This window comes from Neophocaena asiaeorientalis, unplaced genomic scaffold (assembly GCF_003031525.2).
Source record: "Neophocaena asiaeorientalis asiaeorientalis breed wild unplaced genomic scaffold, Neophocaena_asiaeorientalis_V1.1 scaffold72, whole genome shotgun sequence".
Taxonomy (NCBI): Eukaryota; Metazoa; Chordata; class Mammalia; order Artiodactyla; family Phocoenidae; genus Neophocaena; species Neophocaena asiaeorientalis.
In genome coordinates this window covers 2,136,373-2,156,636 of record NW_020185336.1, presented here as the reverse complement: position 1 = coordinate 2,156,636, position 20,264 = coordinate 2,136,373, and the positions used below count along the sequence as shown (strand labels likewise).

At 35.4% G+C, this 20,264-nt stretch overlaps 1 protein-coding gene across 7 annotated transcripts in view; it reads right to left on the bottom strand.

Moving 5' to 3' along the window:
- The window catches only part of COBLL1 (cordon-bleu WH2 repeat protein like 1), a 159,770-nt gene that overhangs the window by 38,234 nt on the left and 101,272 nt on the right, over positions 1-20,264 (bottom strand). For 4 of the 7 annotated variants that reach the window (XM_024735915.1, XM_024735913.1, XM_024735914.1 and 1 more), the window contains 5 exons: positions 10,517-10,718; positions 8,372-8,600; positions 7,532-7,570; positions 2,577-2,674; positions 2,229-2,465 (listed from right to left, as the gene is read on the bottom strand). In XM_024735915.1, coding sequence (XP_024591683.1) covers positions 2,229-2,465; positions 2,577-2,674; positions 7,532-7,570; positions 8,372-8,600; positions 10,517-10,718 — 805 coding nt within the window. Of the gene's footprint in view, positions 1-2,228; positions 2,466-2,576; positions 2,675-7,531; positions 7,571-8,371; positions 8,601-10,516; positions 10,719-16,979; positions 17,020-20,264 lie in introns of all 7 variants that reach the window. The other 3 variants (XM_024735916.1, XM_024735917.1, XM_024735919.1) reach the window with 2 other exon arrangements.

The following is a 20,264-nucleotide window of genomic DNA, read 5'->3' as shown; positions in this document are numbered from 1 at the left end:
TCATATGAGCATACACATGTACATGTACACATACCCACAAACACACAATCACAAACAGAACCACAGCTTGTTAAGAATTTTTGTAATGAATAAATTTTAAAAAGTGGTTCTTCAGCTTCACTAGGGAAAAACAAATAATTCCAGGGTCCTACTAAATAATACATCAAAGAACTATCCACATGTCCAGATCAAAGGAAAAAATAACTAGAAAATTATATAAAGATGTCTAGTTTGCCAAAGGCAACATACTAAAAAAAAAAATTAGTCCTTAACACGGGGGCATCAACTGGTCATAGAGCAGAGAGTGGGAATCAAAAGAAATGGCTTTTGTCGAGGTCACCGGTAGCATGGCCTAAAATTTTAAGAAGCTGACTGTTAGAAAGACAATGTAGACCTCTTCAGCCTCCCAACACAAAGGACATTTACTGGAATAGATTGGATGAAGTCATCTGGAATAAAGGTTTGTGAGCAGGGGCTAAGATGTATTTCTATATAAAGAAGAAGACAGACTTTGGTAACCACTCATGAGTATGATAAGTTATACTCTTACAGTACAGTTTTATGGTAATTAAAAATATAAAACAATCCTGAAAGTGCTACCTTTTAAATGATTCACTATGAAGAAATGCAAACTAGTTATGGCCACAAAATGAGGTCTCTGGGACCCTGATTTGGTCCCTGCCTCTCTCCTCGCTCAAGCTCTGTTTCTTGCGCATGCCCAGACTTGCCACAGCCCTGACATTCACCGCATCTTTCAACGGGATTCCTCTTGCCTGACTACAGCACTCCCACATGCTTTTTAAGGCTGAATCCAACTACCAAGCAGTTACCCTGGAAAATTCTGTAGTAAATGATTCTATCATTTGAAAAAATAACTATCCTCCTGATGGGCAAGGTGAGATTTTATACCACAACCATTAGACAAGAGACCCTTATAGAAATAAGAAGACAGTTTAATAGATGATTTTCCAAATAACTACCGAGTTCCAACATTTTTTATGCTCATTTCTATCTAATCCAGTTGCTACTTTCTAAAGACACATATGAGAGCTTATCAATTACAATTAAAAACTATAGTTAAAATTTTTCTAAGGTTAAGGAAGTACAGAAATGTTTATTAGTTGGTTGAGAAGTGTTCATTTACTTGAGCATTGAATTTACTAAGCTTCCAAGGGGGAAATAAAACTCTTCAACTAGATACAAGAAAACTTCTCGGTTTCTCAAATACCTCAAAATAAAATTTGCTTTCACAGATACTTAAATCATTTGATTACAAGCAACAAAATATATGGTCTCATGTTCAATCACATTTACTTAAAACTTCGCTTGTAATTCACCTGAATAAAGCAAGGAATGTACAGACTTCATAGGCATGAAAACTTGTTTGCAAATGGATTTCTACAAAACAGCATGCTCCAGGAAAATTTGGGATTAAAGAGAACAATAGTGAGAATGTTTAAGAAAAAGGTACACCTAGAACAGTGCCTTGAACATAAAAGTATATGATAGTAACTACAATATATGCTATATAAAGACTCTTTTTTATTATAGAGTATTTATGTATCAGGCAGACACAAGGATTTCTCCCCTAAGAATCTCAGAGTCTGGTCAAGACCTGACTATATCTAGTTAGAAACCCACGAATGCAACATAAAAATTTGTTGCTGTTTAAAAAAAAAGTGTTCAAAAATATGTATTTCGGGCTTCCCTGGTGGCGCAGTGGTTGAGAGTCCGCCTGCCGATGCAGGGGACACGGGTTCGTGCCCCGGTCCGGGAAGATCCCACATTCCGCGGAGCGGCTGGGCCCGTGAGCCATGGCCGCTGAGCCTGCGTGTCCGGAGCCTGTCTCCGCAGCGGGAGAGGCCACAACAGTGAGAGGCACGCGTACAGGAGAAAAAAAAAAGTATTTCCATTCCTAATACATGCATCATGCAAGAACCTCCAGTTGGGCCTTAATAAACCACGGCTTTAAGGTTTATGGATGATTTATTTGCTTGTATATAAAAGCTACTTAAAACTGACATATTTATTCTTTACTGTATTGCAGAACTCTACATATAGAATCTCTTCACAGTACCAATGTTATTAGTAACTAGTTATTCATCTTATTACAGATTAGTAACTGTTCCTGTTAGCAGTCTATGTGGGAATGGACAAGTTAGTTAAGAGGAAAAACGGATGGTCCCCTGCCCCGTCCTAAAAATAAAAAACAAAACAAATTTACGTACCTCCTCTGTTTCATCCAGACTTGTGGATTTCACCACACAAGAAGCTGGCCTCTCCTGGATGTGAGCAAGGTCCTGGGGGGCTCTCTGAGACCCTGGCATTGGAGGCAGTGGAGCACGCCTCTTCTTGGGTGCATCCGATGGCAGGGTGTTTGAAATATACTGTTTGGTCATGGTATTGCTCCTCGTAAAAGCTGAACGATGCTTACTTACTAGAGGAGTTGCAGGGGCACTGGCGGTCTAATAAAGAATGAAAAAGCAAAATCTACAGGTAATTCCAAGATGAAAAGCACGTGCACTTAAAAACAGAGTAGAAGAATCTTATAAAATGCTACATAAGAAAATACGTACTTGCTCCCGCTTTTTCTTACTGCGTTGAAAAAGGCTGAAAAACCCTTTATTTTCTTTATCCTTCATAAGGTCTAGGTTTTGTGATATTTGGCAGGTCTCTAAAATAGAAGAAAAGCACCTTACTTTTGCTTGAGGGGTTATATGTTCACCTCCGAGGTGAACTATCCCTCAATTACTTTCCCTTGATAACTTTATCTAATGATAAAAGCTACTAATTATGCTCTACTATGAACCACGCACTCTGCTCAGCACCTCATATTTTAATTAATTCTCAAAGCAACAAGCAAATTTAGTATTATTGTTCCTGTTCCACAGCAGAGGAAACTGAAGCGACTCAAGAGTCTGTGTTTTATCCATAACTACCAACATTTCAGAAGTAAAAAGGACACTTCGAATTAAATGAGATATGAAGTTGCTATCATACAGTTTGTCCCTTTGTTGATTTTGAATTATATATTTTGTCTCAGAGCTAAACTATTCTGAAATATTTAATTCTCCAAAACATGATTCATTATAATTACTCAGCACTCTGTTAAATGTTTTAAAAACTTTATTTCTTTAACACAGTGGTCCTGAACTGGTGGTGATTTTGCGCGCACACACACGCACATCCCGCCAAAGACGTTTAACAAAACCTAGGGACAATTTTGGTTGTCACAACTGGGGGAAGGGTGAAGAGAACGTGCTACTGGCATATACTGGGTACAGGCTAGTGATGCTGCTAAACAAACTACAATGCACAAGACAGCCCCCCGGAACAAAGAATTATCTGGCCCAAAATGTCAATAGTGCCGAAATTAAACCACAATTTAAGCAGAATGGCAAACGGCAAACCTCAAAGTTGTATAGGTAACATTTCATTTTCTAAAAAGTGTTTCCTAATGTCAACTGAAAGGGCCAAAAACAATGACAAACTCAGTAGTGCTGAGTCACCCTTGCCCAGACTGTCTCTAAATACCATTTCCCACTAAAAGGGACCATCTCAGGAGCCAACGTGATATGGTTTCTCCTGGCCAAAGTCAGGACAATTTGGGCATCATAAGACTATCTCAATAAATTAAAACATAGCACATACGTTTAATTTCATGAATTCATAATGATACTAAAAAAAACCCTGATTCTCACTGTCCATTGTTTTAAAAATTGATTAAGGGAAAGAATCACACTTTTATCCTGTCTTTTCTGAATGAACTCTATCTAGGTAGACAAATAGCTGACATAGGGAAATCTTCTTTTTTAGAAATATCTCAACTGATAATTAAAGGAATATTTGTAACAGATTATATTTATTTTCTAACTCCTAATTAACCAAGACATTGGCACCGATGTTCTCAGCAGCACTATTCACAATAGCCAAAAGATGCAAACATCTTAAATGTCCATCAACAGATGAACGGATAAAGAAGATGTGGTACATATATACAATGGAATACTACTCGACCATAAAAAGAATGAAACAATGCCATTTGCAGCAACATGGATGGACCTAGAGATTATCATACTAAGTGAAGTAAGTGAGGAAGAGAGAGACAAATACCATATGATATCACTTATATGTGGAATCTAAAATATGACACAAATGAATCCACCTATGAAACAGAAGCAGCCTCACAGACATAGAGAACAGACTTGTGGTTGCTAAGATGGGGGTGGGGAGGGGAAGGGATGGACTGGGAGTTTGGAGTCAGTAGATGCAAACTATTATATATAAAATGGATAAACAACAAGGTCCTACTGTATAGCACAGGGAACTATATTTAATATCTTGTGATAAACCATAATGGAAAAGAATATAAAAAAGAATGTATGTATATGTATCACTGAATCACTTTACTGTACAGCAGATATTAACACAACATTGTAAATCAACTACAGTTAAAAAAAAAGACATAAGCGAAGATTATTGATGGCTAACATCAAAAAAAGGTAACTTGTTATTACAGGTCTGTTAATGGAAATACACAATACCATCCATGAAATATTCTTAGCAAAAATATCTCACCCAAATCTGATCAAGTCTAAATTTAACAATCAATTTACAGGAAGCAGAGGATAAAGAAACATGTAAGTGGCACCACAGGATGCAATCAGCAAAATTCTGAATGTGGGAAACACCATAAGACAAATGACCTGGTTTCTTCAACAGATAAGTTGCAAATTTTAAAGAGAGAGAGACACACAGGAGTAGGGATTTATAAATTTTAAAAAGATTTCTCCTATGAAACACATATGGGTTTTATGGTAAACCACAGTATAATTTCAGTGACACTGGAGACAAAGTACTATATATTGACATTTGTGGGATATATCTGTAGCAGAACTTACAGCTCAATGTAAAGTCTCAAATACATAGCCCTTTCTTAGGAGTAAATGTATAGTCTTTTTATTTAAAGGAAATGTTTAAAAAATTAAATAAATTATGACAAAGTAGGAGTTATTCCATGGAAGCAAACATAGTTAACACCAATAAATACATTAATGCAATTTTCCTCAATAAGACACTAAAGGAGAACTATATTTCACAGATTAAAACTTCATAAATCTGACGCTTCAAATATTAAATAAGCACTATGCATGCTATACAATGCTGACAATGCTAACAATTAATAGTAATAGACATGTGGACAGCACTTTGTGGTTAAAGATTTTTTCACAAGCCTAACTCACTCTTTAGAACAATCCTATGAGGTAGGTGTCACGAGTTGTTATTCCGATTTCTTTTTATAAGTTAGGGAATGTAAAGAATTGGAAGTAGATGGTACTATCTCATTACACATCTGAGGCCTTAGTGATGGTGACCAGAAAGTCTGAATAACTGGCACCAAGAAAAACAGACATTAAATAGTAGAACTGAATCCAGTATCCATTTCAAGATGATGTGTAATACCTCTGACTTTTTTTTTTTTAAGAAATGCTACTCTTTCATTTTAAGATAGACTCCTCCATTAATTGAATGTAGATATACAATTAAATTTAGTTGGAACAGTAAAGAGAAAGTTCACATGGTGGTACAGCACAATAACTATAACCCGAGTACTCGTGTGGTTATTTTTGGTAAAGCAATTTCCAGGCATCTGGGCATCCTCTACTCTGGTTAACTCCTACGTCTTCACCTAAAGCTCACTTTCAGGGATCACTACAAGTCAGAGTTAAACACGAAGACAAGGAGTTGAGCTTACTTAGAAAAGCAACTCAAATACTGTAGTTTCCTATTTCCCAAAGAGAGGCTGTAAATAATTGCACACAAAGTTCTAAGCCTTCTGATAATATCGGACAAAATAAGGAGGCAGGAGCATTTACAACACTGACCCTGTAGATTTTGACACTGTAAAAGGAGCTTTTTTTACATTTTCCTGTTACAATCTCTTAAGATTATGTTCACAACATTTAATACTCTGCATAAACCACATACTTTTTTTTAGCTGGAGGGGATATTAGAAATCAATGCATTCAACACCTTCAAACTGAGGCCAACAAGATTATGGAATTTGCTTTCGGTTATGTATGTAGAGACTGGCAAAGTTAGAAGCAAAAGCCAAGTACAAGTAACAGAATGCTGTTGCTGGAAGAACCAGAGGACACTTTTTCCTACCTCTAGATTATTATAGAAGTGGAAGGTGAGATCCACACAAATAAAGCATTTGCCCTATCAGTTTGCCAATGAGCTTGAAAGCTAATGTAGTGTCAGAATTAACATGCCTATCTTCTGATTATTAGCCAGTATATACTTTACAAACATAAGAATTTTCAACTCCTTTGATTAGGCTAGTCTTCATGACAGCCGCTAAAAATAATCACACTATTACTGATGTGGGCTTAATTCTTGGAATTGCGAGGCTCATTGTGTTATAAAAAAAATTGGAAGTGGTAAAGAAAGAAGATTCCAATAATCCAATAATGTATAATGTGTACACTTTATTGTTTTTTTTAGTAGGGGGTAATTATTATAGTAATCAATTATCTGAGCCTATCCTTTTTTAATGGGGAAACAGATTTCCAGACTTTATTATTAACGGCTAATTTTTAATAAAGTTTTCCTCTATGAAAGTAATACATTTCCATTAAAAAATTCTATAATATAAAGAAAAGAAGGATATATATAAAATAGACCTACTGTATAGCACAGGGAACTCTATTCAGTACTCTGTAATGACCTATATGGGAAAAGAATCTAAAAAAGAGTGGATATATGTATAACTGATTCACTTTGCTGTACACCTGAAACTAACACAACCTTGTAAATCAAAATTTTTTTTAAATAAAGTAAACTTTAAAAAAAATAAAGAAAAGGAGGATGACAAAAATTCACCCATCGCCCTACCACCTAAAGGTATCAACTCTTAAATTTTTTTTGTATTTCTTTTCAGAAATTTCATGTAAAAGCTTTTTTTTAAAACATACTGTATTAAACATTTAAAAAGCTTTAAAAGCTGATTTTAGCATAAGCACTTTCCATGTTATTACAAAATATTCACAAACAATTTAATGGTTGCAAACATTTCCTATGATGAATATACCCTTATAATTCTGAATAACTGTTTCAAAAGAAATAATCTGAGACTCTTCCATGGAACCACCAAGTTATCAGTATATGTACACAATAAAGATCATAGCAACATCATTTTCTGTCTGAGTCAAGAATATGTTTTTGTTATTCTTAAGATGATATTAATTTTCAAACAATTATTGAAATGTAATTACTGAAATTAAATTCAGAAATCAAGGTAGGGGGCTTTAAACTATTTTTCAGGAAATAAAAACCAAAGACTTTCTAAATTAAAATCTTTTACAGAATGTACATATTAGTAATGATAAGAAAACAGGTAAAATTAGCAGCTTGTTTTCAATTTACCCAATAGAAATAGAGATTTCATATTATAATCTTGTTTTCAATTTACCCAATAGAAATAGAGATTTCATATTATAATCTGTTTCTACTGATTCATGTGTCTTACCTTGTAAAGATGACTTATTGAAGGCAGTAACAGAAGTGGCTACAGAAGGAGGGGGTAAAAGAGGGTAAATTGGCTGAAAAGATAATGTTTGTTCAAGTATAAAACATCACTGAGTTGAAATAGTCATTTATGGATTATTTAAAGCCACAATCTCAGGATAAAGTTTGAAGTTCTCTATACACAGAGGGTGTAAGTAATCATTCTTCACTAAACTTTTATTTCTCCTAATAAAACAGATTTGTGTTGAATAAACTTTCATTTACCTATCAGACATCATAGAAACCAACATTATCTAAAAATCTCCAAATTTTAATACATTATTTCTATAGATTTACACTCTAAGCTATTCCTATTTAGAAGATTTTTGTAAGTAGACGGATTCATTTTATAAGCCAGTTGATTTTGGGTGCTGAACTTAGAAAAAAGTTTGTCAAGAAACTCCCAAATTTGAAAGATAATTAAGACTCAGACAAATCCATGGCGAGTCTATTGTAATTCACACTTCTTTAGAACAACGACTTTACATGTAAACTTTAATTTTCTGTTTAAATCTTAAAACCACAAAGAATTAAGTTAAATTACAGCCCAAATATTCATAGGTAGATGGAAAGGTGTAAGATGTGGATGACAGCTAAGAAAGACATGTTTTTATTCCAATTTGAATAACTGAACTCAAGTTAAATTTTACTACATTTAGTTTTCTCTTCTTATTCCCAGTGACATGTAGTGACTTTACTACAGGATCCATTAACGTGCCATTATGAACTTGAGAACACTTACACAAAAACACAAAACATGCACATATATGCACCAAATGAATAACATGAAAAGTCTACTTACCTCTGCTGACATCCATGGCATATAATTCTCTTAGTCCCAGCTCATTAAGAGATTTTGTCAAGTCGAGGGGCTCCTGAGACTGATAGTCCTTCAATAATAGTGTATGTAATGGATCAAACTCACATTTGCTGCATATAACAGGGGCAAGTTCTTCAAGTGGTGCATGTGGGCTAACTCTCACTATCGTCTTCTGCGTTTTCTTAAAATTGATCACTACTCTCACAGTTTTCTGAAACACAGATTAAAGCCAGAGTTATACCATGATTTACTGAAACAAACTTTCTACAATGACATCTAGAACAATGAGATAATCTACAATTATATATTGGTATGATAAACAGTGTTTTTCTACTTTGTTGTAAAATTTTCTTTTTGATTAATGTTACTTCCTAAATCCAAACCAGATTCTTAGAAATAGTTTGCTTATTAAGTAATCTAGATTAAATTCATAACTCTTGTAAAGTATTAAGTAGATTTAAATCCAAAAAGAAACATAAAAGCCTCATATCTAGTCCTACAGATGTTTTTGCTTTATTCCATATAATATTTACTTTATAATTAGCAAACAGGGCTTCCCTGGTGGCGCAGTGGTTGAGAGTCCGCCTGCCGATGCAGGGGACACGGGTTCGTGCCCCGGTCTGGGAAGATCCCACATGCCGCGGAGCGGCTGGGCCTGTGAGCCATGGCCGCTGAGCCTGCGCGTCCGGAGCCTGTGCTCCGCAACGGGAGAGGCCACAACAGTGAGAGGCCCGCGAACCCAAAAAACAAACCAAAAAAAACAACAACAAAAAAACAAAATTAGCAAACATACATAATAATAGAATTATATATGTTTTATTCTATTGTTTTTAGTTGAGAAATATTTATCTTTCTAATGGTCAGTTGTCTCAATGAAAAAAACAGGGATATTTTAATTAAGACATTAACATTTTTGAACTTCTCTTATTTGAGGTAAGATAAACGAGTTAATCCATTATAAAGAGCTTAACACAGTGTCTGGCACATTGTAAATTATCAATAAGTAAACATTAACTATTGTGACTACCTATTGTTGTTGTCACTATTATTATTACTACTTTGGTTAATTTTAATATATTAGTAAAGAATATTACAATAGTCCTCATTTAAATATTTAATACTGCTAATTCAAAATTATTGAGAAGATTTTAAGCATCTCCACATTTTAATGTAACAATTAAATTCTATATGTAAATGGAATTTAGAAACATGTGACCATCTTAAGTGAAACCTACAGATTGCAGATCTTCAAAGTTTAACATGTATTCATAAAACTAAAATACCATATATAGTCCCATGTTATAGCATAAATAATACTATTTCCATTTAGATAAGTAGCATGTATATCTTGCTAGAAAATAGCCCAGTATCCTGGTGAATATTTAATATTCATATTTTATAGAAAGCAGATGTTTTAGTATTGTCCAAAAAAGTTAATTTTTTGAAGAAAATATGAGAATGTATTACTCAAGTCATATGTAAATGAACTACTAATTTAATATGTAAACCTTTATATATTTTGTGAAGTTAAAAATGGTTAATATCATTCCTAATGAAAGAGTATTTCTAGAAACCCATAAACTTCTACCCCTGTTGCTTACAGAAAAAGAACAATTTTATAAATAAAGGAGAATTGATGATATTAGAATCACTGTGGTTAAAACGTTTTGCTTAAAATTCATACATCACAGAAAACGGAGCCATCATGTAGCTCAAATTAACAATAATTTAAATAAATTACAACTATGGCTTACCAAAGCCGAAAAAATTATTTTAATAAATTCTTAAAGGAATTTGTATTAAAAGAGTATAAAACCTTTTTTAATATAAACGTTTTAAAAGAGTAGCTTAAAATATAGTAATAATTGTCAGATTCTGATACTATCATATAGATCACTTTAGAGCATCTAAAATCTGAAGTATTCCCCAAATTCTAGTTAATCCAAGGATAAACAACTAAGTGAATTGTAAACAAAGTGGCCCAGGAAAACACAATAGCCATGTTTACGTCGAATTTGACCAGGAAAGGCAATTTTATTTCATTTGCAATGAGCTGCAGATAATGACTAAAAAAATCAACTTAGTATTTTAGCTGTGAGACACCAAAATTTACAGTGAAAATCTTACCTCTGGTATTATAGGTGTAGGTTTTTTCTTATCCAAAATTTTTGGCTTTAAAATTACTTTTTCTACCTCCAACATTCCTACTGGTGTGTTTGGCTTAAATTTAATGGGGTTCTTTTCAGCTGACAGCAGATCAATTGTGTGACTTGATGGATTTAAGTGATACTGTGCACAGAGGAATATCAACAAGTCCATCATAGGTTTACTGTAAAACAAGAGTAATACTGATCATAGAACAATTTCATTAACTGTTAAATTTATTGTTTCAAGCTTTTTTCCTAGGGCCTCTTGTCCTCAGTAGATAAAACAAGGCTGCAAAATACTATGTGTGAAAGCAGCTGAAAAATCTAACTACAAGCTATTTAAGCAGACAAAATTATAATAGTTTAAAACCTCTGAATAGTATTCAAGAGAGCTTGGATCCTTGTGTTGGTTTAAAACTTCTGTATATTTTATCTGCCAACTTGTCTTCATATCATAGATTTCAGTAGAAGGAAAAGCCCTTCCTTATCCAAAAGCAGTCACTTGGTTTAGCAGATGCTCCTTTACAATGTCATTTGGAATATGAGCAATCTTTAGCTTATAAACTGGTTCTCATAAGCATGAAGTATTATCACCCTTTGGGCTTTAGAAAGCATAGAAAGAATCTACATGAGGAAGCCCACAAATCCTAAAGAAGAGTGTCGTACAGATTTCTTAATTCATTCAAACAGCATTTAATATTTTCTAGGCACTGGAGACATAGTACAACTGTTATAGCATACCTTCTCTCATAGATCTAATACTCTGCTAGATGGACTAGACCAAATGTCAGCAAACTACAGTCTGCAGGTCAAAGTGGGCCCACAGCCTGTTTTTTGTAAATAAAGGTTTACTGGCACACAGCCATGCTCATTTGTTTACATAATATCTAGGGCTACTTTTGTGTTACAATGGCAGATTTGAGTAGATGTGACTGAAACTGTACGGCCCACAAAACCTAATATTTTTACTATCTGGGTCTTGACAGAAAAAGTTTATGGACTCTTATGCTAGACAATGAAAAAATAACCAAGTAAATGTATGAGATAATTTTAAATAGTGATTAAGTGTTAAACACTAATGGTAATACATAACCTATCTCTATAGGGAATTGTTAATCCAACTTGAGATTCAGAGACACTTCTTAATTTTTTGCTTCGGTTTCCGCAGACGCCAACTGTTGACACAGACTTTTGTTTCCATTCACAGCATCAACAGAACAGTGTGGTCTCCAATTCTTTTTCTTTTTTTTTTTTTAACATCTTTATTGTAGTATAACTGCTTTACAATGGTGTGTTAGTTTCTGCTCCAATTCTTTCTTAACTGTCAGCCTTTAAGGAAAGCACGCCAAAAAATCTTTTGTATTATGTGCTTTCCTCAAACATCTGGAGATCCTAAGCTATTAGATTGTATTTAAGACTGAGGCACTAAAACACTGTGTAAAAGTCCTATTTTCATGAACTTAGGTATATAGGTTGATGGGCTTCATTTGAGGGTAATCAGGTGGCCAGCTATTTTTTTTTCCAATGGGAGGTATAACTATCAATAAAAAATAATTCTCCAATTTCTTGAGTAGATATATGAACCCAGCTACCAGCTTTTTAGAAAGTTGACAGGGAAATGAGGCTAAAAATCTCACTGTTCAGCATGCTATTTTTAATTTAGTAATCTGTTTTCATATGCACCTCATTCCCAGTCTCCTAAGTGGAACTCCCAGGTATGTAGCCTCTCTGGTTCAACATTCAGACAGGCAGTGTCCTGCTGGGGAAGGATTAGTTGTCTGGCACTGTGTGGTCTTGAGGTCAAACACTTTATATAGATTTTCAAACCATCCCCTGGATTCAGACCCTACCTCACCCTCACCTTCTACGGTTGTTGCCCATTCTTAAGCCATTCCAGTTGATTTGGGAAAAAGAGGTATATTTCATAATAGTACACTCACCTCCCTTCTCTCTCCCACATACAAGTTGTACCCATTATACATATACCAACAAAAATAAATAAATAAAAGACTAAGTCCCTCAGTAAAAAAATGTTCTCTGGAATATGTTTCAATACCCAAAATACATTTCCCATATCTTTATTAAATGCTTGCACAGTAATATTTAGGAGTTTTATGTCCTTCTCTTGAGCTATCTAGTATGTTCATACATAAATTTTCTATAATTTCCCAAATTTTGGCTTTGGATAGTACATATTTAATTTCATTGAGAGAAAAACTAGCATAATGGTATTGCTGAAGTTCATTTTTTCGTAACATAGTACTCTATGATAGCAATTTGATTCTACGTACCGATTCTAGATTTGGAAAATGGTACTTCTTTCCCTGATAGTAAATAAACTTAAGAAGGATTAGGTAATGCCTAGAAAAACACAATATAATTACAAATACAGTTAAGCTGGAAGAGGAGAGAATTTTCACTGCCAACTAAATGGAGAGCTGTCCACTGTGGTCTATGAGTAAATGGTGCTACGTTCAGATTATATTTCTCTTTCTCTCTATATATAAATGTGCCAACTAATTCATGGAAAAATTCTAAACTTTACACTTCAAACATCTTTTACTTTCTTAAATGTACAGTTCTTTAGAGTCTCTGCTGGAAATATACACTAAAAGTTAACAAGACAAAAATAGTGATTACTTTAAAGTTTTGTTTTGTTAATCCCTATTTTTGTGCTACCATTTTTTCATCCCTTTATGTACAAACATATAAACCTTTAAGGAAAAAGATACTTAAAAATTTTTTAAAGATAATAACAATTTGACTCTTATTTAAACCTTCTGATATGCCTTAATGAATTACTGTATTTCTATCTGTGATATATAACTTTTCTAATTTAATAAAGGTGACGGATAATGGGCCAAGAATATTATAATTATGGCCTATTCCTTTAGTCAATATGGTCATCTATAATCTTTGCACACTACAGTATATATAGTATACTATACTATACTTTTTTTGTAGCCAAAACGTTGCATGCTGACGAGAACCTTTGAACTCACTGCCTAAATGTCTTCTAATAAACGACTCTTGGAAAGGCAAGTAAAAGTTACAGATCTTCTTTATAACCTTATTCTCTCATTCTATAATTACAGGTTCAACTTTTTATTCAATAATTCCAGAAGCCAATTTTGTCTGGAAAATATTCCTATTCCCAGGCAGATAAATGCAAAAGACCAGAAAGTTCTCTAACAGACAAAAATACAGATGGGGACTTAATACTGCCTATGATAATGATATTTCAAATTTCTGGGGAAAGAACTGAACGTTCAGTAACTGGTATTGGGAAAAATCTGATGGAAAAAAAGCTATGTATCTACCTTATTCCTTACACTAAAGTAATCCCAAGTGGACCAGCTATATAAATATGAGAATATAATTCTGGGCAGGGGGAAGTGGGGGAACCAAAAAGAAATCCATCTTCATGTAGTTTATGTTCTAGAACAGGGCTGTCCAACAGAACTTTCTGCAATGATAGAAATGCTCTGTATCTGTCCTGTCCAATACTGTGGCCACTCACTGCATGTAGCTACTGAGCATCTGAAATACATTGAGCTAGTGGACTAACAAACTGAATTTTTCATTTCACTTAAATTTAAATAGTTTAAACACACATGTGGTGAGTGGCCACTGTATTGGACAGAGTCGCTCTAGTGCACTGATTCTCAAGTGTGATTCACAAATCAGCAGCATCAGTGTTGCTGGGAACTTGTTAGAATTGCAAATTCTCAAGCCCCAGTCCAGATCATTGAATCGGAGACTCTGGGGTTGAGGCACGGGAATACATGCTTTGACAAGCACTCCAGCTGATTCTGACACATACTATAGTTTTCAAACCAGTGATCTGGAGAGAAGAGGATAAAGAAACAAGTAAATTATATAGTATACCAGATAATGATAAATGCCATGATGAAAGTAAGATAAGGAAGGAGATTAGAAAATGTCCTAACTGAAAAAATGACATTGGAAAAGAGACCTGAATGGAATGGGATACTGGGGAAAGAGTGTTCCAGGCATAGTTGACAAGTGCAAAGGCTCTGAGGCAGAAGTGTGCTCCACATGTTTAAAGAAAAACAGAAACCAGCCTGCTGGGGTAAAAATAGTAGACATGATATCAGAGTGATTTTCTTATAGATCTGGAAGGCCTGGTGAAGACTTGGGATTTTATGAAGTGAGGTAGAAAACCACAAAAGGGTTCTGAGCAGTGATGGGATCTATTTTACATTTTTAAAGGATAATATTCTGATTGCTGTATTCACAGTAGCCTGAGGTTACAAAGCTATTGCAAAAATTTAGGTGAGAGAAGGTGATAGCTTAGACTAGTCAGGTTCCAGATATATTTCATAAGGAGGTGATAGGATTAAATCGAATGCGGGAAGAAAAGGGTAAGATGACACAAGAGACAGAAAGAGGAGCCAGCCAATGGGAAGAGGCCAGGATTGCAGGGACAGCGGGGCTAAAAGGACTCCATAGAAGGCCTAAAATGCTCATTTAAGTTATTTGGCATGTGATATACTTACTAACCTCTCCCTGGTGACCAGCAAACCATCGCTATGGTCCTGGTAGCTTTGAGAGGCGTTAAATCAAGGAGAGAAAGGACATTTCAAAAAGTAGAGACTGGAAAATAAGAATCCAAAAAAAGGATATAAAGTCCAAGCCAGAGGCGGCTCCAAGAACATAAATCCTTGGGAATTTACAATAATATTATAAAGGGTATTTATGGAACAGGGGTTCAGGCCAATCTTTCAGAGACCTCAAAGAGCAGAATGACCTAAAGATGTTATCTGGGTTCCATTTATACCTAGATGTGAACTTCTCTCTAGCAGGACCACCTCTTAGCAGACTTTCTTCCCAGGACCTAATACAGTGTAGGTCAGGGTCATTGAATGTGAATTTATAGGAACCAATGATTATTTATCTCTTAGGTAATTTTGCTTAAACATCCATGAGTTCAAACACATAGCAGATAATATGCATTTGAGATTTCTGTTCAGTGTCTGATGCATGAAAAGATGAAATTGTTGAAAGGAGATTCACATGCTTTAAAAAAACCCACATAGGTGAGAAAGCTGTTCTGCTTTTGGTTTTTTAATTAACAAACTTGACTAGTAGCATTGTTGTGTCTAAAGCCAGTACATCTTTACACAGAAGTGGGATATAAGCATTAAGTTGGGCTAAGACCTTATCCGAAAACAGCCTCAGACCAGTTCAATTGCTTGAAATATTTAATTGAAAGCTCAGCGTTTGGCACCAAAAGCACAGAAGAGATGACCCTGACCTAGCGGATTCTGAGGGTGGGAATTACTGACTGGCTCTACCATAAAGGAGCTGTAACACTATAAAGGCAGGACATTAACTTTTAAGCAGGCCCTGCATGCAATGGGGCTGCTTTGGGGGATTAACTAGTCACAAAGTGCTCCCACAGAATACGAAACCATCTCTTGAGTATAGTTTAGAATTATCCACCTGAATGCCAAGTTACTTCTACCAAAAACAGCAATTTTGGTTTGAGGATAATTATCCTAAGCTGATGCACCTAACAGCAGTTGGCAAAAAGGTTTAAGCACGTGATCACCACAGGAAGGATGCCTGTTCTCCTGTTTGCTAAGGTAGAAGCACATGCCAGCAGTCTACCTGAAGCCCGAGCCAGACAATTAAAAGTTGAAAAGGATTGGCTGAATTTGTTCATTACTTCCTCATTCAAATAAGAAACAGTCTTTTCTTCCTCTATACTACCACATTACTTTCCATTTTGGTTTATTATTTAAGAGTCTGCTTTGCATGATTTACAGATTTTTTTCTCTTATGACTGCCTAGAGGGCTGATTTAAAAAAAAAAAAAAAAAAACTCTTTAGAAACTCTTCTTTGAAATGGAAGAAATCCCTATGAGATTTCCCACTCCTTATAGAAACAAACGATCCCTTGCATTAATTTCATACCTATTATCTCATTTGAGCTCACAACCACCACAAAAGCTACTCCCACTTTACGAATGAAAAAATTGTCGTTAGAGAAGTTACATGAACAGATTATGAGAAGCATAAATAGAATTAGGGTGCAGTCAGGATCAAAATGTCCTGACTCCTAATCCAGCCACATTTTAGCCTCATGATCCCATGAATCAGGATTCAGGAGAGGGTGGATGGTTTGCAACAGGCTCTCTGCTATCTGCTGCAGTTTTACTTCATAGATTGATGGCATCACAAAATTACCCCCTAAAATCCTCCAGTGACCCTTCCTGCATTCATGACACATATTAAGGGTAATCTTGTCCTAGTTTTACTACCTGCTAGATAAGACAAGACTCCCCATTTTTGTGTTTTTAAGATCCACTTGGATATCGAAAATGAAAGTCATGATTCGCCAAAGAGCTTTCAGATCAGCTCCAACAACTATGTAGGTGAATTTCCAAACCCTAGAGGTTCTTAAACAAAGTCACTTACCAATAGGGTTGCAATGAAATTTATCATCCAATCTGGACACCTGAGATCGAAAGAGGGGCACTATTAGTAATTACTCTGGGATAATAGGTACAAACAGGGACTGTCATAGGAAAACGAAGATGATGATGATAAGTCTTTTTTATGACTAGATGGATTTCAAGCATCTGATAAGGGGTTGAACCCGAATGAGTAAGATTCTTCCTTAGTATGATTCTTTAAATCTACCCCAGTATCTAATGAGGTATTTTACCCATTCTCCATACATGCTCAAAACTGAGTTGAGTTGAATTGGTTCCAGCTGTCCCTTACAAATGCATACCAACAACCCAATTAAACTTACCAATAACAGTATAGGAACTTTTAAAACATTCTCCACTGTTACTGATGTTTATTTATCTTAAGCTAACCCACCTCGTTTAGTAATGAGTTCAGGAATGAAGCTAACCCACCTAAATCGGAATGAGTTCAGGAATGCTCTCTAACTATGCTTGTGTGCATGAAATGAAGTGGATCAGGTAGATAAAACAAACCTAATCTCAAAGTTGAGAGTGCTTACTGAATTATGCAATAGGAAACATTTTGAAGAAAGTAACACACAATTTAAATTTGAAGACAATAATAGATCAGGGTAGTATTAAATTGATAAAAGGTCATATCAAATACTAAAAACAGATATTTCTCAAAGCAAAAAAAAAAAGTTGAAATTCTCCACTTTAAACTCTCCTTGATCATTTATTTTGGATATTATATTTGAATCTAATTATAAACAATTACCTTTATAAAAACTGTGATTTAGGAACATACCTATTAAATATACATACATACCCCTTATAACAAGAGAAATACCACAAATATATCTCACTGCAATTGGGACAACTCAAATATGGGCAAAGGATAAGATAAAATGTTATTGACATGAAAGTTAGAAATTATTAACTGAAAAAAAAGGCAAGTTACAAGATAGCATGTACAGTATGATGTCATATTGGCAAAAGAGGAAAAGGTTCCTATATAGGTATATGTGTAGATATACAATTGTGAGTGTGTGTGGTGTATGTCTATGTATATGTCTGTGTGAGTAAAAGGTTATATACCACAATGTTAGTAACTGTAATCTTTCTCCTTAATAATGACATGGTGTTTTAAGTATTTTTTCTGGCTTATCTGTCTTTTCCTACTTTCTGTAAGGCCCAACCATTGCATTTATAGTCATAAAAAATTAAAAGTAAAATTAGAAGGGTCATTGTTATAAGGTGTAGATGCCAGGAAAGGAAAGGGATGAGGGTGGCCCTCCTAGGACTTGGAGGGCATTTGTTAGTATTCTGTCACTGTTTCTCAAACCAGGATAGCGATCAGCCAACAGAGGCTTACGTGCTGCCTGGCTCAGGGCAGTGGGGGAGTGCCAAAGCCTGGAGTACAGGATTCCAACTAGGTAGAAACTCAGGCAGGACGATTACACTTAAATAACTTAACAGCTAAAATTCCAACTTTTATTTTAAGCAGGTACAATTGAAAAAGTATCTAAACCAAAATTTAAAGCATCCTTATGGAGTTCAATGTGATTATGCCATGCAACAGATTTTTAGCGTATGTTTTTGAAATCTATTACCCTGTTATATGATGTATTCATCACACATCTGTCATTTGACAATAAATATAAGAATGATACGAAATTCTGAAACTCTTCTGCGATCCATACCGTTCGTTGTACTACTGGTTTTTTTTTTTTTTTTTTTTTTTTGGAGATGAGTGAGTTAAAATTGACCCACCTTGATCCAGTAATTTCTTGTTGTTTTTCATAGTCTACTTTTTTCCAATAGGTGGCACTGTAGTCCATGTAAAACTCTCCTGAGCTAGTTCTCTGACCCACCCAGTGCCCTTCAAAACTCTGGGCTTAAAGGCCAGAGATGTGAGGTGACTTGCTTGACATCACATAGCAAGTTATGTAATAAACCGTAGAGCCTGAGATTTCTAACTTCAAGTTCTATGCTTTCTTTGTGTTTTCATTCCTGGTATTCTAAGATTTGCTCATATCAAAGCAAATTCCTATTTATGGTATTCAGGTCATAAAATATCGTAAGTAACAGGAGAGAGAGGATGCTAATATACCCATAGAATGCTCTCCCTATAGGCTAACGAAGAGGGTTAATGTCAATCTTTTATCAAATTCCCAAATGAAAACTGCTTTTAAAGTGTCCCCAGAGAAAGAAGAAAAGGGAAAAATACTTATTCAGTGAGAATGACACCTGACTATAAGGTAAGGACCTACAGTGATGTACAAACATACCTACATATTTCCTTTTTCTCTGTAGTGTCTATGCCAGTTTAGCCTATAAACTCATTTTCATTAAAAATTAACTTTTCCCAAGTACTGGTAGACACTACCACTTATGCTATTGCATAGTGTGGTACTTTCTGAGGAGCACAGCCCCTAGGCAGCTTGCCTCTAACAGTACTATTCTTTAATGCTCACCTTTAATAAGGCACAGAGCTGCTTTGCCTGGTGAAAAAAGTTGTTTACTTGACCAGCACACAGATACAAACACACACACACACACAGATATATATACACATATACCTGTACTTCTTCCTTCAATCCAATCATTTGTAATAACAGGACACACAGAAATGCCCAAGAGTTTTCAGGCGGCCACTCAGCCATCTTCAATGTAAGTCAAGGATCGCAAAGGCAAGATAACAGACATCGGGTGACTTTTGGTCACTAAAGAGGCAACATCACTAAGCTCTGGTACCAAAAGATTGGTAAGCCTGCAGAAGGCTCCTAACCTGATTCAGGATAACAAGTTTTTAGTTTGCCCCTGAGCATAAAGTCTATTACCACCTCCAATCTTATTGTGTTCCTTAATCCGAACAAGCTCTTTGGTGAAAAATCAATGTACAAACAAGTGCATTCTTCTGAAAATAATGCTGTGTGTTACATTCTTGAAAATGAAACATTCTGAGCATATCTCTGCATGAATTGTATAAGAAGAGAAGGGAGGGCTTCCCTGGTGGCGCAGTGGTTGAGAGTCTGCCTGCCAATGCAGGGGACACGGGTTCGAGCTCTGGTCCGGGAAGATCCCACGTGCTGCGGAGCAACTGGGCCCGTGAGCCACAACTACTGAGCCTGCGCATCTGGAGCCTGTGCTCCGCAGCAAGAGTGGCCGTGACAGTGACAGGCCCGCGCACGGCGATGAAGAGTGGCCCCCACTTGCCACAACTAGAGAAAGCCCTCGCACAGAAACGAAGACCCAACACAGCCAAAAATAAATAAATAAATTTAAA